General features: G+C 42.7%; 1 protein-coding gene across 1 annotated transcript; it reads right to left on the minus strand.

The window, feature by feature from the left end:
• Positions 1 to 24993: 24993 nt before the first annotated feature.
• Positions 24994 to 26115, minus strand: LOC127620691 (paraneoplastic antigen Ma1 homolog). Its single transcript, XM_052093884.1, has one exon. The coding sequence runs from the start codon at positions 26113 to 26115 to the stop codon at positions 24994 to 24996; it is 1122 nt and encodes a 373-aa protein (XP_051949844.1).
• Positions 26116 to 26845: the final 730 nt, after the last annotated feature.

The following is a 26845-nucleotide window of genomic DNA, read 5'->3' on the forward strand; positions in this document are numbered from 1 at the left end:
TCTGAGTAATGGTCAGATAGTCATGATAGTTGATCCACAGTTGCCCCGAGCCTTGTGGCCTATAGGCAGAGTGACTAAAACATATGCAGGAGTAGATGGGCTCATACGCACTGCAGAAGTGCAAGTGAAAGGGCGAACTTATCTTGCCCGGTTAGTTAAGTTGCCATCGTGGGAGGATGATGGAGATAATAATTTACACTGAGACTTTCCTACCTAATTACAAATTTAGATAATAAATTTGGGGCGGCAATGTTGGAAAGTCTATTCCTTTAATTGCACTTTCATATTTCATCACTAGAGGGAACATGTCTTTCACACTACTGATTAATATACACCTTTCACTTTAAGACAGTGTACTTTATACATCGCACAAACTGGGTTACTGTGAGCATATAATCTATAAATCTGTGTGCGTTCGTGAAGAAAAAGTAAGTTATATCTAATTTTAATGTTGATGTTATCATTATAATGTTGTATTAAACTTGTAAATTTGTATTTGCACAAGTTGATGTTATTTGTCAATATCTGTTGGGAAGCTAACATGCTAGTATTACAGAGACGTGCTGTAATGCATTGTTGTTATATTATAAATGTTAATCTGTTAGCCAGATGATGGAAGGGAAAAAAAAATGGAAAAAAAAAATGTTTGGGCACATTTTTTTTAATCTACTAAACTACTGTCATAAAAAGTTATAGTTTTGTATATACATAACTCCTGAATAAAAATTAAAATGTGTTTGGACGGATTTAAAAAAAAAAGGTTTTGAACAAATTTGATTGGTTTGTCGAAGTGAGCGCAAATGCAGGTGATAAGCATAAGCGGTTTCATTAAGCGAGTCATTGAGTCCTTCATTCAAACGATTCGTTCAAACGGCCGATTCATCAAGAATGAGACAGATGTTTGTGAATGGGTCATTGAATCTTTGACTCAACCGATTCGTTCACAACACTGAATCATTCAAAACAGGATTGAGTATTGCTGTGAGATGCGCTATGCTAAATAAATAACAATACATTGTTGTAACAGCAATATCTCCATGACATTTTTTTCACTGTAAAAATGTCATGATTTGCCAATGCAAAGAGAGTGCCGCCACCTTTCCCCCCCACTTCAAGCACTGATTATAACACAAACAAATCATCCTCCTCATGGCTTTTTTTTTTGTTGTCAAAAGCGACAAATCCAGCGACTTTTACTGGTGTTTTTGGAGACTTTTGTGGTGTTTGGAGACTCGAAAGCACGAATCACTCTGCAGTCAGGCCTACTGTGCTCAACAAACAGCGGGTGCTGCCGTGAGCCCCTCTCCCGTCCAAAAGCACTCACAGGCGGTCAGTCTCTCAGTAGCCTCGCGCAGCAGTCAGAGCAGAGTGTAGACGTACACCCCTCCGCGTCCAGGCTGCAAATGAATCGCGCATGCGCATGGCCGCCGCCGTTCCCGCCCTGGCTTACAGAGCGGGGTATAAATGTAAATGTTCCCTCACTCTCACACAAAAATAAATCACTGCATTTAAATTGACTCACGACATAGCTTTCCATTCACTCTAGTCTAGTCTCTTGCCAAGTTCGCTTGTGCCAGCTCTCGCTAGTCTTATCAATCTCGATTTACATAGGCCTTTACTACAAAACCCCAACATTCTTTTTAAAGACTAAACCCACAAACATTCTTTTTTAAGATTAGATCAAATCTCAGCCCTAGCCAGTATTTTTTTTTTAACTGCTAGGCAGTAGCTACACTTAGCTAAAACTACCCACACGACTAAGACACACACACACACACACACACACACACACACACACACACACACACACACACACACACGGACTACAATCGTTAAGTATTAAAATAAAATCTGAATTGTCTGCAAAATAATTATTTTGTTCGTTTAATTAAAGATTGTGCCTAAGTCCCGACTGATTAGCCCCTGATACGTCTCTCAACATACACCACACACACAGTTACATATTGCCTACATTACATAACTTTATTGAAAACACATCAAAATGGAGAAATTTCTTGTGAGGACCAACAAGCCAACCGACGCACCACCAGCTGCAAAAAAGCTTCGAAGATACGATGAAGCATACCTGCAATTTGGGTTACAGTCACGGCTGATCTGAGACCTCAGTGTGTCGTGTGTGCCGAGGTGCTGCAAACGACAGTATGAAGCCCTGCAAATTAAAAAGGCACCTCGAAACAAAGCATGCTGGCATTAAAAATAAACCAGCTGAATATTTTAAAAGAAAGCTTGATGGCCTCCATCAGCAACAGGCAACCATTTCAGTGCACAGCACTGTGTCTAAACAGTGTTTGGAGGCATCGTATGTAGTGGCCAAAAGGATCGGTAAACTGGGTAAACCGCATGCAATCGCCGAGACTCTCATTTTGCCGGCAGCGCAAGACATGGGCAGAATAATGATAGGCGATAGTGCAGCAGCCAAACTCGGTGCAGTACCACTGTCCAATGACACAGTCGCTAGGAGAATTGTAGACATGTCCAATGATATCAGAGAGCAACTGATAGAGTTTTTAAAAAAGTCCTTACTACGCGCTGCAGCTGGACGAATCCACTGATATTGCTGGGCAGGCACAGCTCCTCACCTATGTCAGGTATCTGCGGGACAAGGCGATTGAGGAAGATGTCCTGTTTTGCCGGCCTCTTCAGTCGCACACTACAGGAGAAGCCATTTTCAATGTCCTTGATATTTTTATCCGTGAAAATGGTTTGGCTTGGGACCGATGCGTTGGCCTATGCACGGATGGTGCGCAGGCAATGACGGGGCGTGAGCGTGGCCTAGCTGCTCGCGTTCAGCAAGTAGCTCCACTTGTGAAATGGACACATTGCATGGTCCATCGCGAAGCACTAGCTGCTAAAAAAATGCCGGTTCTCTTTGAATCCGTGCTGAACCAATCCATGAAAATAATAAATCTCAAAATCACGGCCGCTAAACTCACGCTTGTTTGGGGTCCTCTGCCAGGAGATGGGGTCAGGGCACAAACAGCTGCTTCTGCACACTGAAGTTCGCTGGCTCTCCAGGGGGCGGGTGTTACAGCGGTTGTATGAGCTGCGAGAGGAGGTGAAGTGGTTTTTGACAGAAATCAAATCAGATCTGGCGAAGCATCTGGATGACACTATGTGGCTTGCGTCTCTGTCCTATTTGGTCGATATATTTGACCGCTTGAATGGCCTCAACCTGTCTTTGCAAGGCCGCGAAACTCATATTTTGCTCCTTGCAGACAAAGTGCACGCCTTCACACAAAAACTAGACCTCTGGCATGGCCGCATCAGTCGAGGGAACTGCGACATGTTCCCCAGCCTTGCAGACTTTATCACTGATGCAGGCACGTCACACGATTTCTCCTCCCTATTTCAATCAGCATCTGAGCACCTGCCAGCAATGAGAAAACAATTTGCGACGTACTTTAAAGAGGATTATCGCTCTTTTGCGTGGGTTCGAGATCCGTTTGTGTGCACAGCAAACGAGCTATCAATTGATATGCAGGAACAGCTTATTGAGCTGAAGAGTGACAGTAGACTGAAGGAACTATTTAGCTCCTGCCCTCTTTCGTCATTCTGGGCAGCATTGATGCAGGAACACCCTGAACTCTGTGACGTCGCCTTGAAGATTCTCCTTCCTTTCGCATCGACATATCTGTGTGAGGCAGGATTCTCAAAAATGACTGCACTCAAAATGAAATACCGCAATCGTGCACAAATCGAGGATGATTTGAGGCCATGTTTATGTAGCGGGAAATTTCACTACAATGTAGGGGTAAGAATCTATTCTGAATATCTTGATGCCTAGGGAAATGACAGGATCTAAGTCCCCACTCCTAGAACAATTAACTCCTGTACTTATTATAAATAAGTACGTTTTAATCTGTCTTAATCAACTGTGCTTTTTTAGCAATGACTGGTGAGGAGGCGACCCCAGGTCTTAAAGTGTACACGGTAGCTTTCCCAGAGTGTAATAAAATGAATTAACCCCTTTCCTACTACCAGCCTACAAGACAGGAGGAATGCCCCTACTCCAAGATGACAGAGATTGTAGATGTATTTATTCTGAATAAAATAAAATAAAGAAAATGATTGTAAGTGCCAAAAATAAACTTTTGTTTCACATCACTTATGAATGACAAATAAACAATCACAGAATTAAAGCTTCACTTAGCTTCAAGCTTATGTCCAGTCTCTTTCCTTTCTGCAGAAATACTCAAGTCAACCAAAATAAAATAAACAACAGCTCCAACAGAATATTCAAGTGAGAACCAGTTCAGTCAGCAGTACATAAGGAATATCACGTTTCACATCAAATACTTTTCTCACATCAATCAACATACCTGAGTAATATTCACAACTCAAGGTTTAAATTGTACCTCACCGCAGAACTGGGCTGGCATTGGACTGTCCAGGTATGGCAGGGTAATCAGAACAGCTATACAGAACTTGTTTAAAGATAGCAAGTCTCTTCCTTTTTCAAACACAGGGAATTAATGTTTTTCTTAAATTAAAGAAAAAAAATATTATTTTCCATGAATGTTCCTGGTAGAAGAGACAGTCTCTGGGGAAAAAAACCCCGAAATGCGGTTTCACTCACTTGTGCAAACTAAATTGTCCGTACACAAGTCCATGCAAGTGTTAAACAAAGTTGAATTACAAAGTTGTTGAACAAAAATACTGCAAAGCATTCAAAAATGTATTATAGAGAAAATATAGAAAGCTGAAAAACAAATTCTCAAGGAAGAGGCTATATACTCAAAAAAGGGAGGGAAAATGAAATCCAAAAGAATTTCAAAGAGTCTGTAATGCCGCTTGCGTTCACAGAGCGGCGCTAATGTGTCAACGAGGATTTTTCTCGAAACAATAGTAGCAAAAAAAAAAAAAACACTCGTTCTGAATCGGCTTTATCCTACATCAACAACAGCAACAAAAAAAATGTTGTCCGTGTTTTTCTTCCAGATGTCAACTGTGGTGAAACAACAATGAAGAAAACTCACAGTACCTCAGCTCCCTTAAATCGGAGACAAACACTCGGGTCACACAGCTGTCAGCCCGACGAGCAATGTCACTCTTCGTATCACACAGCCACGTAGTTCAGCTGCGATCACGCTTGTAACTCGTGACAGCACAAGCTCAGTACAGCTTCTCATCAGCTCACCTCGACACTTGTCAACTGCTGTTCACATAAAAGAAAATAAATCACTAGACAACTTTATTTTATTTCGTCTTTCACTCAGCTTTACTCGCGCTCCCGATCGTCTCACTCGTGCTCCCCAAATTTTTTTCTTCGCGCTCTTCCTCGCAGTTGCCGTATCTTCCGAGAAAACTTTCAAAATAAAAGTCCTTGAATACCTCCACATTCCCCCCTGCTAAACCCTGCCATACACAGGACTCTCCAAACAGACCAGTTCCTGGCAAAACAAACAAAACACAAGAACAGTTAAATTGGATTCTTTGACACAACATTTTCAACTTTTGCTTAGACATTCTCTTTAAACATAACACATTCTTTGATATTTTCTTTACACATGTACTGGCACTTTAAACCCAAATTACATAATGTAATCATCCTGATATCTTACAGGAACTCTACCCTGGGTTTCTCTTTTCGAACGTCTGAGATTAGGTACCCCACTAGTGTCTACTTCTGAAATGTCAGAGTCTTCAGATTCCCCATCTTGACCTGTGTCTACTCTCTCACCCCCAGCTACATTACCCTCCTCACATACCACTCCACCCTCGACTTCCCCAAGTAAGCCTGTGTTTGGTAAGTGTGTAGTATATGGAATGTAGACAATGTCTGGCGAGTCTGAGTCTGACAATTCATTTTCTCTTCCTGCATGAGTAACCTGCCTTGTGGGTGAGGGAAAAGTACAGTGTCTCAATTGATCCCTGTGAACCACCTTTGTGGGACCTCCCTGCTCAGGACGTACAGTAAAGACTGGTAAACCTGCCTGATTTTGCTGCACTACCAAATACGGTACGGACTCCCACTTATCTTGGATTTTGTTCCGTCCTCTAAACTTGTGGTTACGCAACAATACTCTGTCACCAGGTCTAATGAGTGCTCCTGAAGCCTTGCGGTCATAGACCCTCTTCCTTCTCCTGGAAGCTTCTTGAGCAGTTACCTTCGCTGTCTCCACTGCAGTTCTTAAGCGTTCATGGTGATTTTTCACCCACTCATCTAGATAATCCGCTTCATCATCAGTTAGGTCTTTTCCTCCTAGGACATCCATGGGTAGCCTTGCGTCCCGTCCAAACATTAAATAAAATGGAGAGTAACCGGTCGACGAATGAACGTGACTATTGTAGGCCACCACAAGTTCAGGTAAGTACGTTTTCCAATCCTTCTTTTCCGCAGGTAATGTTCGCAGCATGTCGTGCATTGTGCGATTGAACCTTTCACACTGCGCGTTCCCTTGCGGGTGATAAGGACTGGTGCGACTCTTGCTGATTCCATACAATTTACAGAGCTCCTTGATTACACTTGTCTCGAAACATCTGCCTTGATCCGAGTGCAATCGAGTGGGACATCCATAGCAGACAAACCAGTGTCGTACGAGGGCTTTGGCGGTGGTAAGTGCTGTTTGATTTTTTGTTGGAACCGCCACAGTAAACCTTGTAAACATGTCCGTAAGCACTAGAACATTTTCATAACCCCCTGCTGATCTCTCAAGCATGGTGTAGTCCATAGCAAGAACTTCTAGAGGTGCAGTTACGTTGGTGCAGGTCATAGGAGCACAAATCTTGGGGAATACATCCTTAGCTAGGGTACATCTTCGACACTGGGTTACCCATGTTTGTACGTCATTGACCATTGTGGGCCAATAGTAACTCTGTCGCATCTGCTCTAATGTACTCCTGCTACCAAAATGTCCTCCATGTTCATGGACTCCCTTATACACTTTCTCTCGTAAAGACTCAGGCACTACCAACTGCCAAATCTCCTCTCCGTCTCTTGGGTCCGTAATCACTCGGAACAGCACTTCATGTCTTAATTTCAAACGCTCCAACTGTCTAGCTAGCTTCTTTTGCTGCATTTCCATATCCCGGAAACTACGTGTCACAAACCTCCTGCTCTCAAGTACAGCGTTGTACACAGGTGCTATACAAGTGTCCTTCCTCTGTTGCTCTTTGATGGACGACCAGCTATAACCATCAACACCCTTCCTTATGGCTGCTTGTTTGGCAACTCGGACAGAAGACTTGTCAACCCCTTCTTCTTTACCTGGCCACAGGCATGCCCGTACCTCGTCTGATGTCAACCGAATGAAGTCTTTTCCATTGTCAACCTCCTCGGGTTCCATACCCCAGGGAATCCTAGAAAGAACGTCAGCATTAATGTTCTGTCTGCCAGGCTTGTAACAAACCTCAAAGTTGAACTCTGCAAACTGTGCAGACCAACGCTGTTCCACTGCTCCGAGGTTGGCTGTCTCCAGGTAGCGAAGAGGGCTGTGGTCAGTAATAACCTGAAATTTTGCAAATATCAGGTATTCCTTAAATTTCTCAGTTACTGCCCATTTAAGGGCAAGTAACTCCAACTTGAAGGCACTGTAATACTTGTCATTTCTTTCAGATCCCTTTAGACCTCTGCTCGCGTAGGCAATGACACGTTCAACACCCCCCTGCTTTTGACTGAGTATGGCTCCAAGTCCGTTGAGGCTCCCATCCGTCGTGAGTATGAATGGACACTGGAAATCAGGGTAAGCCAGAATCGGAGGTGACATGAGACAACTCTTTAGCTTGCTGAATGCGGACTGACACTCATCACTCCAGACGAACGCTTCCGCCGACTTGCCTTCGTTACCTTTTCCAACCAGGGCATGAAGTGGCTTGGCCAGCTGTGCGAATCTTGGAACAAACCGACGATAGTAACTCATAAATCCCAGCAGCTGTCTAACCTCCCTAACATTCGTTGGTGAAGGCCACGCATCCAAGCAATGAACCTTGTCCATGTCCACCTGAACTCCCTTCGGCGAAATTATGTGTCCCAAGAACCGGACCTCTGGCCTCAGAAGAAAACATTTACTCGGTTTCAGCTTCAGTCCGTGCTGACGCAACCTTGAGAAAACAAGCTCCAACTTCACACAATGACTCTCGAAATCCACAGAGAACACAATAATATCGTAAAGATAGATCAAGAGAATGTCAAAGGCCAGATCAACTAATGCTGCACTCATCAATCGCTGAAAGGTGGCTGGAGCGTTGCATAAACCAAACGGCATCCGCGTCCACTCAAACAACCCGAACGGTGTTGTGACAGCAGTCTTCTCCCGATCTGATTCCTTTACCGCCACTTGGAAATAACCTGCCGTGAGATCCAATGTGGAAAACAACTGTGCATTCCCCAAAGCATCCAAGGATTCCTCCACATGCGGAAGGGGGTAGGCATCCTTGAATGTGACTTGGTTGAGTCTCCTGTAGTCGCAGCAGAAACGAACTCCTCCGTCTTTTTTTTATCACAATGACTGCAGGCGAGGCCCACGGACTGCGACTCTCGTTCAGTACACCTTGACTGACAAGATCTTGCACATGTCTCTTAAACTCTTGAAAGACGTGAGGTGGGACTCGTCGATGGCGTTGTTTTATTGGCTGTGCATCTCCGGTAGGTATGCTATGTGTCACTGTTGTTGTGTATCCATAGTCTGTGTCACTCTTGGAGAAAACATCACTGTAACGTGTCAGCAGAGCATTTAACTCCTCCCGTTGCATATCAGACAGTCCACCCTGATTCATCTGAACTGGAATTGACAGTTGTTCGGGCTGGCTCTCCATCTTAATGCTGCACTGCACATGTCGTTTAACACGCAACTCATCATCATCCTCTTCGAATTCCACCATTTACTTTGGGACTACTTTTTGGGGTTTAGACACAATCGCAATCCTGGACCTCGGCATCAACCTGACGGTTTCTTGACAGAGGTTTAACACTCGCACCGGAACTTTACCCTTTTCTGGGCTTGCAAGCACATTGGCTACTAACAATCCTTTTGGAAGGGTAACAGAACCTGTGCACTCCACCAATACTTGATGCTTCACTTGATGAGGTATACTGCAGTGGCCTACCACAATCTTCTCACTTAAGGGTGGGATTATAACAGCTTGCTTCCCAGATACCTTAACAAACCCTATCCTTCCCTCTGGGCCCAAGAGTCCTTCATCTCTTTCCACTCTGGCTATCACCCACCTGACATTAGCATCTGCTCATTGGCTCACTTTACTCTCCTTATCCAAATCCTTTCCAGACAGTACAAGGTTTTTCAATTCAATAAGCACATTCATCCCCACGATTCCAGCCAATCCCTTCATCTCCTTTACATCGGGGTTGGAGTCTGTGAGCACGAAACACACTTCTCTGGAAGCAGACTTCCCATGCACTCTATATCTGCCTGTAGACATCCAAGAACCGGAATGTCTAGTCCATTCGCAGCAGTGAGGCGCACCCAGTTAGCAGACGAAAGCTGTATCTCTTGCCCTCCGAAATGTTGTTTAAAGTGAGACTCTGAGATAGTGGTGACCTCTGAACCGGTATCCAACAGGCATTTGGTGGGCACCCCTGCTATTTTTACATCCACAGTCAAACAGTCTCCAAAAGCACTATCCCTTAGTGTTTCTGGGGCTATATCTGCATTCCAGTCAGCTGTATGGCTCCGGATAACTGAAGGCCCGTTGGTGTTTGCCAATTCACCAGACGAAGCTCCTCTTAACACCTCAGTCACTTCTGCCATTTGTGATGACGCAGTGCCATGGTTACACAACTCCTTAAGCTGCCTACAACGTCGACTGGTGTGACCTGGTTCACCACATGTGTAACAGATATATTGCCCTTCACTGTTTTTCAGTGGCTGTCTTCTCATAACACCAGGCTGGGGATCGACTCTCCCCTGACTATGGACTATTCTGTACAATTCTTCCTGCCATGCAGCTATCTTCTCTATTGCCTCGTGCAATTTTTCTAACGTCAGTGAGGATGAATTTTCACCAGTCGCAACTGTAGTGTGAACAGCCACTCTTGCACGCACAGGGGTCTTCAGGTTACCTTCAGGTTGTGCTTCCTCTTCCTCAGACCATGTGATGGCATCCTGCATCAGCTGTGCAAAAGTCAAGCTTTGCTCTTCCTTGACCCTTCGTTTCATCTCTCTTCTTAGGAAATCATCCCTCAGCCCAAGAACTAACTGCTCTTTCAGAACACTCTCTTCATCTGAAACTCGACTGGGCTCTCTGCGCTTCACCTTGTGGAGATTTTTGCGTAAATCGTAAGCATATGCGCATATGGTCTCACCAGGTGCTTGTTTTCGATCATAAAAGTCTTTCAACCTTGTGCCAATAGGTACCTTGTCTCCATAGGTTTCCTTGAGCAGCTGAAAGATGGACTCCACACTGTTATCCACTTCTTCCATCATGAACTTCACAGTATCTTTAGCCTCCCCCTTTAAGTGCTGCTTTATCAGCTCCACCTGATCTTCTTCTGGCACCTTCATGACTCGAAAGGCTGATTTCATAGAGACAATCCACTCTTCCACACTTCCTTCTCCAGGTTTTGTGGTGCCAGTGAAATCGGTAAGTTTATGATCTCTTGGGATATAGATCGTTGCTGGGGGTGCACGAGTGGATGCTTACTGCTCCATTACTTCTCTGGCCAGTGACAGGGCTTCTCGCTGTTCCGTTCTGGCATGATCCAATGCCCCAGCTTGCTCCGCTAACCTCCTCTGCATTTCAGCGAACTCCTTCTTCAGTTCTTCCAGTTCTGCCATTTTTCTTCTTGCTCACAGACCTGGGACAGAATACTGCAACAACAAAAAACTAGGCCAAGTATGATCCTGTTCGTGACGGCAAATTAATGTAGTGGGACATTTCACTACAATGTAGGGGTAAGTATCTATTCTGAATATCTTGGACGCCTAGGGAAATGACAGGATCTAAGTCCCCACTCCTAGAACAATTAACTCCTGTACTTATTATAAATAAGTATGTTTTAATCTGTCTTAATCAACTGTGCTTTTTAGCAATGACTGGTGAGGAGGCGACCCCAGGACTTAAAGTGTACACGGTAGCTTTCCCAGAGTGTAATAAAATGAATTAACCCCTTTCCTACTACCAGCCTACAAGACAGGAGGAATGCCCCTACTCCAAGATGACAGAGATTGTAGATGTATTTATTCTGAATAAAATAAAATAAAGAAAATGATTGTAAGTGCCAAAAATAAACTTTTGTTTCACATCACTTATGAATGACAAATAAACAATCACAGAATTAAAGCTTCACTTAGCTTCAAGCTTATGTCCAGTCTCTTTCCTTTCTGCAGATATACTCAAGTCAACCAAAATAAAATAAACAACAGCTCCAACAGAATATTCAAGTGAGAACCAGTTCAGTCAGCAGTACATAAGGAATATCACGTTTCACATCAAATACTTTTCTCACATCAATCAACATACCTGAGTAATATTCACAACTCAAGGTTTAAATTGTATCTCACCGCAGAACTGGGCTGGCGTTGGACTGTCCAGGTATGGCAGGGTAATCAGAACAGCTATACAGAACTTGTTTAAAGATAGCAAGTCTCTTCCTTTTTCAAACACAGGGAATTAATGTTTTTCTTAAATTAAAGAAAAAATATATTATTTTCCATGAATGTTCCTGGTAGAAGAGACAGTCTCTGGGGGAAAAAACCCCGAAATGCGGTTTCACTCACTTGTGCAAACTAAATTGTCCGTACACAAGTCCATGCAAGTGTTAAACAAAGTTGAATTACAAAGTTTTTAAACAAAAATACTGCAAAGCATCCAAAAATATATTATAGAGAAAATATAGAAAGATGAAAAACAAATTCTCAGGGAAGAGGCTATATACTCAAAATAGGGAGGGAAAATGAAATCCAAAAGAATTTCAAAGAGTCTGTAATGCCGCTTGCGTTCACAGAGCGGCGCTAATGTGTCAACGAGGATTTTTCTAGAAACAACAGTAGCAAAAAAAAAAAAACACTCGTTCTGAATCGGCTTTATTCTACATCAACAACAGCAACAAAAAAAATGTTGTCCGTGTTTTTCTTCCAGATGTCAACTGTGGTGAAACAACAATGAAGAAAACTCACAGTACCTCAGCTCCCTTAAATCGGAGACAAACACTCGGGTCACACAGCTGTCAGCCCGACGAGCAATGTCACTCTTCGTATCACACAGCCACGTAGTTCAGCTGCGATCACGCTTGTAACTCGTGACAGCACAAGCTCAGTAGAGCTTCCATACAGCTCACCTCGACACTTGTCAACTGCTGTTCACGTAAAAGAAAATAAATCACTAGACAACTGTTTATTTCGTCTTTCACTCAGCTTTACTCGTGCTCCCCGAATTTTTTTCTTCGCGCTCTTCCTCGCGGTTGCCGTATCTTCCGAGAAAACTTTCAAAATAAAAGTCCTTGAATACCTCCACATTTATCAAACATTGAGCCAAGAATTGAGGATCTTTGCAAGGCAAAGCAAGCTCAGGTCTCACATTAACATCACCTACCAGCAAGCTTCTGTAAAAAATGCATATGATGCCTACTATTAGGCCTAGTAATAATAACAATAATAAAGCATAAATTAATATCAGAGGTCTGGTGCCAATTCCCAATTATAGCAATAGCCTAATGATAATAGGCCTACTGATGATGATAATAATAATAATAATAATAATAATAATAATAATAATAACAACAATAAAGCATGTAACCTCATATAATTATATAGCAATAGCCTAGTAATGATGATAGGCCTACTACTACTCATAATAATAATAAAAATGCCTGCAAGCTCACATTAGAAGTCTGGTGCTACTGCCAATTATAATAATAATAATAATAATAATAACAACAACAATAAAGCATGGGGCGGGGGGCACTGGGGCCCCAACTGCAATGAACCAGCTTTGGGGGGGCCCAGCTTGCAAAAGGTTGAGAACCCCTGGTCTAAATGACGGACGATAAGAAAGTCTAATGCAAGCACTAGGTGTTTTTTTTATTTTTTATAAAACGTCAGTGTTGCTCTAGGGCAGTGTTTCTCAACTAGTGGGTCGTGACCCAAAAGTGGGTTGCAGACTGGATCGCGGACAGCAGGGAAAGAACATGCCATTGTTATCCCAATAAATATTTCAGTGCTTTGAACACGTAAAAAAAAATTTTTTTGTCTTATCTGATCTACTGTATCTCTGGCGTGCACGCTTGCCACGCACCAAGGCCAATTTGAAGTCTAGTGAGGATGTCAAACCTGACATTATACACTGCAATGAGGTGGAACATAGCAACATGCGCCAAAATAAAATTGTTGTTTTTAAAATTATGTCATTACCTATACAAAAATGTTTCACGAATTTACAGTAAATGTGATTTTGACAAATTATATACTTTCATATTAAATTCTTAGGTAGAATCTAAACTATTTTTCATAAACAGTATAATTTATTATTATTAGAAAGACTAGCTAGATTCACCTAGCCATGGTATAGAGGGGCCATCATGGTCTTATGCCCGTCACAGAGAAACTCAAAGAGGCAGAGATATGGACTCAAACATCAGACAAGTAATTTCCAGACAGGGAAATAGCACGATGTACAGATAACTCACAACAGTCTTTTATACTTGCAGGTAACTTTGAAGAAACAGGAGTGTAATACCCAGGATGATGTGCAGTAGCGTGTGATCAAAACTCAGGAGAGAGTGAGCGCTGTGTCAGCAGTGAGAGAGAAAGAGAGGGAGAGCCCGGTGGATCTGTGACAATGCCTGTACTCATATGTCATTACACTGTAAATATAAGGCCAAATACATAAAGGGCTTAAAATCTGGATCTCCAAGACTTGTGGACATTTTATGAATAAAGTTTTCCTCCATTGTAATATATGTTCTGTTAGAATGATGTTTGATAATAGGAAATAAACTGGTTAATAAATATATTGGGCTTATATAAATAAATATGCAAGATAAAAGAAAATGCTACCCAGTGCAAAAGCACTTACGTTGATGTCAGAGTTTCTTGCATTGTTTGAATCGATCATGTTTCTCTCTTGTCATATTCGCTAATTCTGGGAACAAGAAAACGTTGTAGAAAGCTTTCCTTTACTCCTCGCTTAAGACAAGATCTTTATCGGATGATCTCAGAAATTTGGCCAGAATTGATCAGGGCCTGTTTCCCTCCGTGGAGCTCCGAGCCGGGACTTGCTCGATTTCCAGCTTATGGCCTGTTATGGCGTGCAGACTCAGGAAGAGCTCGTCTAGGAATTTCACCATATCTCGGCCTTCCTCATTCTCAGAAATTCCAACTTTTTGGAAGTTGTTTTGCCGAATATGATTCTTAAGGTCTTCCAACTTTCCCAAACGTACTGCAAATCTACCTCAGTCGCTAGTGCATTAGCATCTAAGGCAAAAGCTGACATCTTCATTGAATTCTACCTGATCAATACCAGTTACATGTACAACAGTAAAGAGAAGACTCAGGGTTGAAGGCCTTATGGGAAGAATTGCAAAGAAAAAAGCCACTTTTGAAACAGAAATACAAAAAGAAAAGGTTAGAGTGGGCAAAGAAACAGACATTGGACAACAAATAATTGGATAAGAGCTTTATGGATCTAAACCCCTTTGAGCTTTTTGCCCGACAAAACAGCCACATCTATGGAAAGTGCTACAGGAAGTGTGGGGTGAAATGTCACCTCAGTATCTGGACAAACTGACAGCTAGAATGCAAAGGATCTGCAAACTGTCATTGCTGCACATGAAGTAGTTTAAGAAGTTCTGAAAAAAAAAACATTTCAAATTGTAATAGTAATGTTTCATGTTATTAATGTCCTGACAATACATTGTGATCAGTTGAATGCCACTTTGGTGAATGCAAGTACCAATTTCTTTCCATAAGAGCAAAATCTGTACATTATTCCAAACTTTTGGCTGCCAGTGTAAATATTTATATATAGATAAAGTTTATATACTTTGAGAGTTCAAATCCCCCACAAGATCGTTGCCCTGCCAACAAGGTATGTAATTTCCTGGTATTTGAGGTAATTTTGTCAAATTGCACTCTTTCATATTTCCATTGGTTAGTTGTAATCACTTTTGGTGCAAAGCTTTTTTTTGCATACAGAAAATAAAACATTACTATAAAAGAGTCCTTAATTACTATACAGTTGTTTAAAAGTTATTTTTTAATGTTATTTATCAGTGTTTAATAATGATCTGTAAGTTGTACATGAACTCATGAATGACATGATATCCGAACGAAGGGCCTTTGGAACGACCAGTGCATGCCTGGCCCGGAAACGGTCATTGATTCGACCATGCTTAGAGTTTAACCAGGCAATTTATTTTTCTTATTTGAGCATAAAATAATATCTTTGTCAAGATCTCTTCTTCTTGGAGCTCTCTTACCCTACAGGAACAGCCACATATTTTTCACTCCCACAAAATAAGTTAAAATGCTGATTGGCTTGTGTTGAGGTAGATGGGTGTGTACTAGCCATCCAAACCTCTTTTAAGGGCGCGCATATTGGCTACCAGTCACCTATTGAACCAACTGTTAATAGGACACATTTGTCTCCTGAACTGAATATTCAACAGTTATTTTCTCTTAACTATCCAGTAAGTATTTATTTGATATTCTTGATTATAGAGCTAGTGATATTTGATAATGTATGTAAAGGCAGCATAATGGACCATTTCTTTGTATTTTCTGTTTACTTTTACATCTTTACACCTTCAAGATACCATCCTAGAAATTATAAATGTGCTCCTTGATGCTTGGTTGGGGTTGTCAATTCTAATGGTGCCTGTATTTAAAAATATATATTGCCAGAAGATGATCTGATGTGAAGACAATATAACAAATTATATATTCTCCTCTGAACCAATCACAGGACATAATTTCCAAACACTAATTCATATAGACACATATATATTATGTACAGAGCTAGTCCTGCCACAGAATGACAACAATTTTTTTTTTTTAATAAGTACCAAGATTGAAAATATTTTATTGTAAACAACCTTTCAGTGTTCTTCATACCTGAAAATATTACAATATGTTCCTTTCTATAAAAATGCAGATCTTCCCAGCTCCCATTTATAAACATGCATGGGGAACGAGACTTCACGCTCAAATTCCCACGTGGCCAATGCAACCGGGAAGCATCTTCGGATTTTCTATGAAGTGGATAAAATGAGGCTGGAAGAAATGGTGATAAATGTGAGGGGAGAGATAGGAGGTACAGTTTCAAAAATCACAATTAATAAAGGGTTACACCGACACCAAGATGGTTTTTAAACGAGACTCCCGGATCCGTTACATTCACCTGCCAGAGAAGGAGACATGTAACTTTGCCGGGGAAGGCACCATCTATGTCACTGTCCTTGTGGAAGATAAAAACGACAACGAAATCTGCTTTGATGTCATCTGCTATAATTACCATGTCCCCAGCGACCGGTCTTTCATTGTGACTGCCAATCATAGCATCAAATTGCAGAAGTATGGTGCAAACATTTGGATTGACGATGCAGGCATTAACCATCACCCTTAACTTTACTGTAAACGCATTATTTCATCATTGTTAGAAACATAAGGTGAATATTTCTTCTAATGAATACATCTTGTTTGTAAAACTCTTTAAAAACAATTTAAAAAAAAAAAGCTACCACATTTCTGATGCTAAACATTTCTGGGACAAAATTAAATAACTTTCGCGAGGATGGTCTTTCAATAAAAGCAAAACCTTTTCCGCTCCTTACAATCAGGTTATTGGTTAATGGAGTGATGAGCTGTAAGATGACAGAGCTTATACATATGGAAACAAGGAAACCTCAACACAATATGTATCATTAATAAAAAAACAATCATTTTATTATATTGCTTTACAAATTTGCATTGTGATAAATGCAGAAGAGATTAAAAACATTACATTGATTATACATTTTATTGAGCTTATAGAAATTAAAGAAGTTAAAGAAATAATCCTGACATAAATAAGATGCATCAAACCTGATATTTTGCTATAATCGGTCAATTTTGTGATTGTGACGAGCAATGATTAATGTGCAAAAGTGACTGATATTATAAGCGTTGGGTCTTTCACATGACTTGCGCTGCAGAACACTTTGAAGTCTATGAATTGACATCACTTTACACCAAAGTGTTTTTCACACACTTGTTTTTGCTTGACCAATAATGTCTTTGAGAGTACTAAGCAACAAGATATATTTAAAAACTGCCCAAATTTGTGAAGACATTGTGGTGTAATGTTATAAGCATTTATGGTGTAATTGCATATTAACTCCGCTAGAGGGCCACCATGGTTTACGGCTGTGGTTACCGGGAGGGAGGGAGTGATATACATGCACAAGCTGGTTAGCAGCACGAGCTGCTAGTGTTCTGCCATAAACAAGTGGCTCTGAGATATACCTCTCCGTGTGAGTAGTTTATCAAATACACTACATGAGGAGGAACACTACATGGTGTCAGAAGAGAGTCGTTTCATGAACTCGAACCTGCACTTCACAGCACTGAGACGCGACCGAGTAAGTCGGCATCTCGTGACTGTGGGGAAAAAATAAAAAAAATAAACATGGATCAGTTCAGACTACCACCTCCATTAGTCCTGTCTGGGAATACAGGCGAAAACTGATTCCCTCAACAGTACTGGCCTGTTAGACACATTGTGGCTGTGCAAGATGGTGTATTAGTATCTGACAGGATTCTGATTCCTGAGTCAATGAGATCAGAGATGCTTAAGAAACTGCACATCTCACATCAGGGGATGCAATGCACGAAAGCACATGCCAGAAAGTTTATATATTGGCCTGGTATTACAAGACATATAGAACACATGGTTGAAACATGTCCAAAGTGCCAACAGTTCCAGCCCAGGAACCAAAAAGAGCCACTCATCGTTCATGAAGTCCCAGAGCTTCCCTGGTTAGAAGTTGCAGCCGAAATCAGAGGTCAGTAATTTCTTCTGATTGTTGATTATCTGTCAAAGTTCCCTGCATCCACAGTCATTGAAAAGATGAAAGCAGTGCATGCCAGGCATGGCATTCCTAAAGAGCTAGTGTGTGATCATGTGCCATTCGCAAGCTATGAAATGAAGAAATTTGCTGCTGAGTGGGGTATAAAGCTGACACACTCGAGTCCGGCTTACCCTTAGTCAAATGGGTTGGCGGAAAGAACTATCAAAACCGTAAAAAGCGTCCTGAAAAAAGCAAAACTATCAGGGACGGACCAGCACCTTGCTTTGCTTTCAATAAGGTATACTCCTGTCACTGATGTCTTATTCACCAGCGCAAGTTCAGATGGGAAGAGTTCTGAGGAGCAACTTACCAGCGTCCAGTGAAGTCCTGCGACCAACTACTCCCAAAGGTGTTCATCAGGCACTTAAAACCCTGCAAAAGAAGCGTGTCACTACATTGTGGGAGCAAAAACCTTGCCAAAACTACATGCAGGAAATACCGTACATATCGAAACAAACAGAGGATGGCAGCCGGGTCTCATTATTTCCAAACGAGATGAGCTAAGATCATAGTATGTTGTCAATGTAGCAGGACGACAGTTTCATTGCAACAGGCGCCATCTGAGGAAAACAATTCACAAGTAGGCTACACAGAAACATTTGTGGATGACCCCCATGACGGTACACACTCTTACATCCCAGAGGCACATGAAGTGACAGATCGGTCTGCACAGGGTGTGCCACATCAAACCTTACTTAAAAGCACAACCACCAGGAGTGGTCGGGTTGTGAAAATTCCTGTGAGGTTTCAAGACTACTGTATGAACTGACTACATATATTTTTGCCTAGTGTAACCCTCCCCAGCCGGGTACACTCGTACAATACTATTAAAGGAGCCCTGGTATCCCAGCAGTAGTAACGTGTAAAGTCTGGTCCTTCCCCTGAAGAATGGATAGATAGCTACAAGAATAATTTGTTATAACTCGCGGTGCCTCCAATTAATAAACCTATATTCTCAGGTAGTTGAGAATAAAAAAAACAGGTTGACGACCACAGGAACGGTATAATAAACCATGAGGTTTATTTAATAATCCCCAAAACAAAACAACAATAACAAAAAAAAAAACAAAATAAAGAAAATAAACTAAGAATATGAAACTACAGAATAATTCACTTACACAGTGATGGAATCTGGAATAGTTTAGGGAAACCCACAATGCAATATAAGGTTACCCCATTTAAATAGTGCCACACTCTAAGTGACCCAAACTAAGTAGTCTACTTCAGTGACTTAAAATAGTCAGACCCCAAAAAAACTGTTTCCTCAAATACCAGCAAATTACTCTTATTAATATCAATCTATACTTATATGAATATAATGACTCTTGAAATGTACTCCTTTAAAACAAAAATAACAAAATAATTAAAATGTCCTTAAATATAATCAAATGACTCTTAAATTGACTCAGTTGTAATCAAATGACTCTTAAATGACTCAGTAGTAATCAAATGACTCTTAAATGACTCTTAAATGACTCTTAAATGACTCTTAAATGACTCTTAAATGACTCAGTAATAATCAAACGACTCTTAAATGACTCTTAAATGACTCAGTAATAATCAAATGACTCTTAAATGACTCTTAAAGGATTCGTTTTCCTAAACCGAGTCTTTGATAATCAGTTCCCTCATTACAAATCTTGTTCACATGAGTCAAACAGATATGAAACACTCAATACCTCAACAATAAATGTGAGAACCCGCAAACTTAGTCTCTAAACCAGGGCATTTGAAATTGCCATGAACTGTTGGTGCACTTTTCCTCCAAACGATTTGAGATTCAACAGATCTCAGTCTCACTGTACTCACGCATCTGCATGCACGCCTGTGTAATGTGCGAAGGCAGTCCAAAGTCCCGAATAATTGTCTTCAAACCGAAACAAACAAAAATCAGAATGGAGCAATCTCAAATCAACGATGCTCGATGAATCAGTCATCCGTAAGGCCATCCAATTTCCACCATGAGCCCCGAACGAGTCCTCCGCTCTTCGTCGATATTTCGCTACGAAACTGGTAAGCAACTCAGTTTGAACAGCCCAGAGAGATATCAGATTCGGTCCAAATTAATGTTCGTCCAACAAAAAAAATGATCACGCACTCCTCTCCCCTTCTCCGATCTTCGTCTCCCCGTTTTTCTTCCGGTCCATCCACTCCTCCTCTTTTTTTCGTAGCACCTCCTCTCATTGGCCAAGAGCAGACGCATACCATTTCTACATATTTTCTTACCAAACTTAAACAGGCACACTTGTTACAAAGCTTACATTAAAAAAACTTTTAAACAAACATTTTATTTTTTTATAAAACAAATTTTAAAATAAATAAATAATACTAATATAAAACTCACAATTTTCCCAGTGTATATTTTCTTTATAGCCCTGAATTTTCAAAAAGGCTACATCCTTCCCCCACTTGAAAACAGCATGTCCCCATGCGAACCATTAAGACAGCAAACCAGAAATACTGGTTTCAACTTTATACTCTAGGGACTATACACGGCCATGTATTCATTTGTGACCAACACAACCAGCAAAGAGCTTGGGAATTACACCACCAAACATGAGAATTATCATTGCTGTGACCTCTAAGGGGGACATGTTGTTGGCTCGACCGAACCTTACACCCTTTAGAGGTAACCACCAGCTCGTGAGTACGGAACCCCAAGTTTGGGTAAGTAAACCTCGCAGGTGGTTTCCTATCCCTATTAGACCTCCTCAATTGCATTTCAGGCACAGAATCAACATCATCGTTATCTTTTCTCCCACACCCGACCCCGTCTGAGTCACTTCCTATATGGTCCAACATCTCCAGAGATTCCGACCTCACCTCTCTCTCTCCTTGGTCAGCCAATAAATCCCCGTCAACCTCATATAACTCAGGTACCACCTCATTTCTTTCAGTAACCATCTCAAGAGTTTCAACCACTCTCTTTTCTTTTTCAGTTACAGCTCTCTCCCCGTTAAAGAGTGACGGTTCTTCATACAGAAACGGACCATAATCATCTTCGGACTGAGAATCAGAAATGGATTCACACCCGACTTCCACTGTTCCCATCTCTTGAACTCCAACCCCATCAGAATCCCTCAATTTTCTCCCTATGAGCTTATTTCTCTTAGGAACATCACTACAAGTAGTCACATTTCCTTCCTCCCTAACCCTCATGTGAGAATTCACAGGAAGAATATGATCTTTATGCAAAACCTTCTTGGGTCCATCACCCTTTTCGGGAATCAGCTGGTATACAGGCAGACGTGTCAACTGTTTATCCACCACGTAAATAATTGAACTCCAGCGATCAGCCAGCTTGTGCTTCCCTCTCAGACCCAAGTTCCTGATAAACACCCTATCACCAGGGTTAAGGACACATTCCTGCACCTTTTGATCATACCTTCTCTTATTGGACAAATTCTTTTTCCCAGCAGATTTAGCCGCCAGCTCATGAGCGGCTTTTAGATTCCTCCGGAGATTCTGCACATAGACTGATGGTGACACGGAACCAACCCCTTCGTTTGTTCCAAAACAAATGTCCACTGGCAAGGTAGGCTCACGCCCAAACATGAGAAAATATGGGGAGTACCCCGTAGCCTCATGCTGCGTACAATTATATGCATGCACCAACTGCGGGATGTACTGACTCCACTGGGCTTTTTTTTTTCGGATCCAGAGTACCCAACATATTGAGGAGCGTCCGATTAAACCTCTCCGGTTGGGGATCGCCCTGAGGATGGTAGGGAGTAGTACGGGACTTCTTAATCCCCAACACGGCAAGCATATCTTTCACCAGACGACTCTCAAAGTCAGGACCCTGATCCGAATGAATCCGTGTAGGCAGACCATAATGTACAAAGTACTTCTCACACAGGATTTTAGCCACTGTCAAAGCCTTTTGATCTCGTGACGGAAAAGCCTGTGCGTAACGAGTAAAATGGTCAGTAACAACTAACACATTACTCACATTACGGCAGTCTGGCTCAATAGTCAAGAAATCAATGCACACAAGATCAATTGGCCCTGAGCTCTGCATGTGCTGCATGGACGCTGTCTTACGGGGCAAAGTCTTCCTCAGCACACATCGTTCACAACCCCTACAGTAGTGTTTCACGGCCTCCTTCATACCAGGCCAATAAAACCTGTCCTTTACCAACGCATATGTTTTGTCAAACCCAAAATGACCATTTTCATCATGAAGAGAGTTCAGTACATCACTACGAAGCACAGAAGGAAGCACTACTTGCTGCCGTCTATCCCCTCCCTCGGGCGTGACCACTCTATACAACAATCCGTTGGACACCCTCAGATTTCCCCACTCCCTCTTCCAAAAAGGAAATTCAGGCAAGTCACAGACCACGCTATCATGAGATTTGTTCTGGCTAATAGCCAAGATAATCTTATTCAAACATGGGTCCTGCCCCTGAGCCTCCCTCAAATCAGAGTCTAAATTCATCACCAGTGTTTGGCTAAAAGACACTACATTGCCATGAGCCTTTGTAGCCTCCCTTTCCTGAGCACTCTCAAAAGGGCAGTTCTCCACCCTCTCAGTCTCCCCAGATGCAGCTGCCTGGCACAACGATCGCACCCCAGATTCTGAAATCTCCTCCCAATCTCCTCCCTCATCCTCATAAAAGTACGGCCGAGCGATAAAGAATCAGCATCCACATTTTTCTTTCCTGGTCTGTACTTAAGGCTGAAACGGTACGTGGACAAAGCTGATAGCCATCGGTGCCCCGTAGCATCCAACTTGGCCGAAGTTAGGAGGTACGTGAGGGGATTATTATCAGTCCTCACCTCGAATGTAACCCCATACAAATACTCATGCAGCCTGTCTACCACAGCCCATTTTAGAGCCAGAAATTCTAGCTTATGAGCCGGATAATTTCTCTCAGAAGGGGACAAACTACGGCTGATAAACGCAACAGGACGCAGCCCCTCAGAGTGTGGTTGATAAAGAACTCCCCCCAACCCATCCAAGCTGGCATCCACATGTAATACATATGGCTGCTGAGGATCTGCAAATGCCAGTATTGGGGCTTGCGTCAAACGCCGTTTCAATTCCTGGAACGCACGCTCACATTCCTCATCCCACCGGGACACCAAAGTGTCAGTAGCTCTGCCAAAGGAATATTTCTTCCCTGGTTCAGGTGAGACGCCATCACCCAACAATTTATTCAGAGGGCGACAAAGGCTTGAATACCCCCTCACAAACCTCCGGTAATACCCGCAAAACCCCAGAAATGACCTTAGTTGTGTCACAGTCTGAGGCCTTGGCCACGTAACTACCGCCTCCACTTTTGATGGGTCAGTGGCAATTCCTTCTTTGGACACTACATGCCCTACATAAGTTACTGATGTTCGACAAAATTGGCATTTGTCCACTGACAGCTTCAGACCCTCTTCACGCAGCCTATCCAGCACCTTGAGCAACCTCTCGTTATGCTCTTCTAGAGTCTGTCCGAATACTATCAGGTCATCGAGGTACACCAACACCTCCAGGAAATTCATGTCACCCACAGTACGCTCCATGACTCGTTGGAAGGTAGCTGGTGCCCCACAAATCCCCTGCGGCATCCGTTCAAACTCATAGAATCCGAGTGGACAAATGAACGCCGTTTTCTCTTTGTCTTCAGGGCTCATCGGTATCTGATAGTAGCCACTCCTCAAATCTAGCACCGTAAACCACTGGCTACCTGAGAGACTGTGCAATGCATCCTCAATCCGCGGTACAGTATATTGGTCGGGAATGGTTCTGCGATTCAAGGTGCGATAGTCCACACACATCCTAACACTTCCTGACTTTTTCCGCACCACCACAATGGGAGACGCGTATGGACTTCTAGACTCAGAAATGATGCCACACTTTTTCAACTCAACCAAGTGTTCCCGCACATCCTCCAAGTCTTTGGGAGCCAAACGCCGAGACCTCTCCCGGAAAGGAGTGGGATCAGTCAACCTGATTTCATGAACAGTACTGCGAGAACAACCCACATCCCATTCATGGGAAGAAAACACATCTCTCCTTTCTAGAAGTTTCTCGCATAGTCGACGCCTGGCCTCCAAAGGAAGAGGAGAATCTCCAAAGTTAAAAGAGTCCATAGTCAGATCGTTCGACTGGGACACAGCCCTCTCAGCTGTAGACTGAGATAACACATCTACAGGGAATACATGGGCAATAGGCGTGCCCCGTGTCACAAGCAGGCTACGGCTAGACATGTTTTTGACTGTAACTGCCACTAGGCGGTTTGACATCACAGAAGCAGGCCGTAACTCTGGTCTCACCATCAATTCTCCTAAACCAGTATTCTCACCAGGCTGATCGATTAACGCAAGCTTGTCTCCCAAGTCAGCTCGAAGTTTAGGTCTTCCCTGTATTTGTCCAGTTTCCCCAGGTTTCAAAGTTACAGGCTTGTGCTGCAGAAACCAAATGGCACCATGGGAACCAAACCGGTCTTCCCTACCATCGCCCTCACGAATTGTCTCATATGCAGCACGTACTACTGGATGAACAGACAGAACACTCATAAAGTAATCTCCAGCCTCCTCTTTACAGGCTTCAAACAGCTGTCGTACTAAGGTGGTATTTGTGCCCACTAAAATGGCTACCTTCTGCTCTGGCTGAGGGTCCGGACAGACTAACGCAAGGGTGTCGACTACCTGCGGTACTCCAGCAACAGCCGCAGTGAACTCCAGGCGAAGGGGCAAATACCCATCGTACGGATACATGTGCGCACTCAAACCCCAGATTTCCAAATTCTCAACAGGCTGCACAGGTAAATGTTTCAGGTAAGTTTGATAGAAACTGCGATAAAGAATTGTCACCTGGGAACCACTGTCCAACAAGGCCTTAGCATAAACCCCTTCAATTTGCACAGGTACTTCCCAAGAAGGCCCCACCAGTCCCACAGGAAGACCATGAACATCTGTGCGCGTTGAAGAAAAAGAATCGGAACGGGTGGCAGCCGGAGCTCTGGGCCGTTCCTTCACAGAGCTCCGTTGAAGTTTCCCGCCAACCTGCTTCGTCTAATCAGTTTCTGGTTCACTTTACGCAGATCCTCTATCCCTTGACATTCCCTTCTTGTGTGGCCATCTTCTCCACACTTGTAACAGAAAATCCCTGCCCGGGAAATGACATCGGAGCCTTTAGTTGTAGCCGCAGTGGAACACCCTGATGCCTTAGCAGTTCCCACACAAGGGATCTGTGTAGTGACATCGCCTACAGGTAGAGACGTGACATTTTTCAATAACTTCCCTACCTGAGTGGTCAAGTCCTTTACCTCTCTTTTCAAAATCTCGACTTCATCCAAGGCAGACCCCATCGGCACAGCCACAGCAGGTTTAGAATTTACAACAGGCTTAGCACTAATGCGTGTGCTTATCCAATTTTCCTCCTCTCGGACCTCACGCAAAAGCTGAGAAAACCCAGGTGGATCACGTAAACTGTACATCATTCTAAGCCTCAGCGCTACGGTATCAGATGTTAGTGCACCTTTAACAACCTGTTCCATACGTTTCCGATTCAGGTCTTCCACTTTTATACCCCCTTTCAAGAAGAGACGATGGAGGATCTTGTCCAGCCGATACAAGTAGCTTGAGAGCTTTTCACCAGGCTCTTGGTAAGTACAGCTGAACTTCACAGTAAGATCTGTCTCACTTTCTGTACTCCCATAAGCAGTATCTAACGCCTTTAGATAGTCTGTGGCTGCGGCCTCTGAACTACCCATTTTCACAAAACGGACTATGTCAGCTGCAGGCCCCCTCAAACTTTCCACAATCCGTTGCTTTTTGGTGGACTCAGCACACTGCCATTCGCTAACCATCTGTGTGGCTTGTTCCATCCAGGAGTCATAATCGTCCTCTCCTGAGGGAACAGGTTGTAGACCAGAAAACACCCGTAGTTTGCGATAACTCAAAGACTCAACAGGCGCCTGAGTACATTTTTCCACCAACCGGTCGAGAGCGTGTACTAAATTTGCATTTACATTAGTAGGTTGGTCAATGCTAATCAGGGGCCTCACATCATCTAGCGACTTACCCTCCTGATTCAGCCAACTCATTAACTTCTCCTGAAACTCACTGCCCTTTTCAGTCAGCTCAGGGGCCATATCACCTGCAGGAACATGTACCCCCCCATGGCCCCACAACTCCAGGAATACCTACTTCTAGTGGAACCGTGTTAACATCAATCTCCAAGCTGGTTTCCACCAACAAGAACATCTGCGAACCAGTGGTATCCCCACGACGGCCCCGTAATTTAGGGCAACCAAACACTTTCACTGAGTTTAGCACTTCTGAAATAATATCCTCAGTCATATCAATTGGCACATTGTGAAGAATGACACATTTGTTAGGATCGAGCTTAACCTGGCGGCTCCACTCACCAGCCTTAGACAGGTCCATAGTTTACCTGAAGAGGAAAAAAATTATTCACCACAGGGAAAAGAAGATCCCAGCGGTGCCTCCAAAATGTAACCCTCCCCAGCCGGGTACACTCGTACAATACTATTAAAGGAGCCCTGGTATCCCAGCAGTAGTAACGTGTAAAGTCTGGTCCTTCCCCTGAAGAATGGATAGATAGCTACAAGAATAATTTGTTATAACGCCGGTGCCTCCAATTAATAAACCTATATTCTCAGGTAGTTGAGAATAAAAAAAACAGGTTGAGCGACCACAGGAGCGGTATAATAAACCATGAGGTTTATTTAATAATCCCCAAAACAAAACAACAATAACAAAAAAAAACAAAATAAAGAAAATAAACTAAGAATATGAAACTACAGAATAATTCACTTACACAGTGATGGAATCTGGAATAGTTTAGGGAAACCCACAATG

Source organism: Xyrauchen texanus, chromosome 27, assembly GCF_025860055.1.
Source record: "Xyrauchen texanus isolate HMW12.3.18 chromosome 27, RBS_HiC_50CHRs, whole genome shotgun sequence".
Classification (NCBI taxonomy): Eukaryota; Metazoa; Chordata; class Actinopteri; order Cypriniformes; family Catostomidae; genus Xyrauchen; species Xyrauchen texanus.

Bases quoted from the DNA above. Each gene is read 5' to 3' on its own strand.
- LOC127620691 (XM_052093884.1), bottom strand. From the start codon at position 26,115: ATGGCCCCTGAGCTGACTGAAAAGGGCAGTGAGTTTCAGGAGAAGTTA.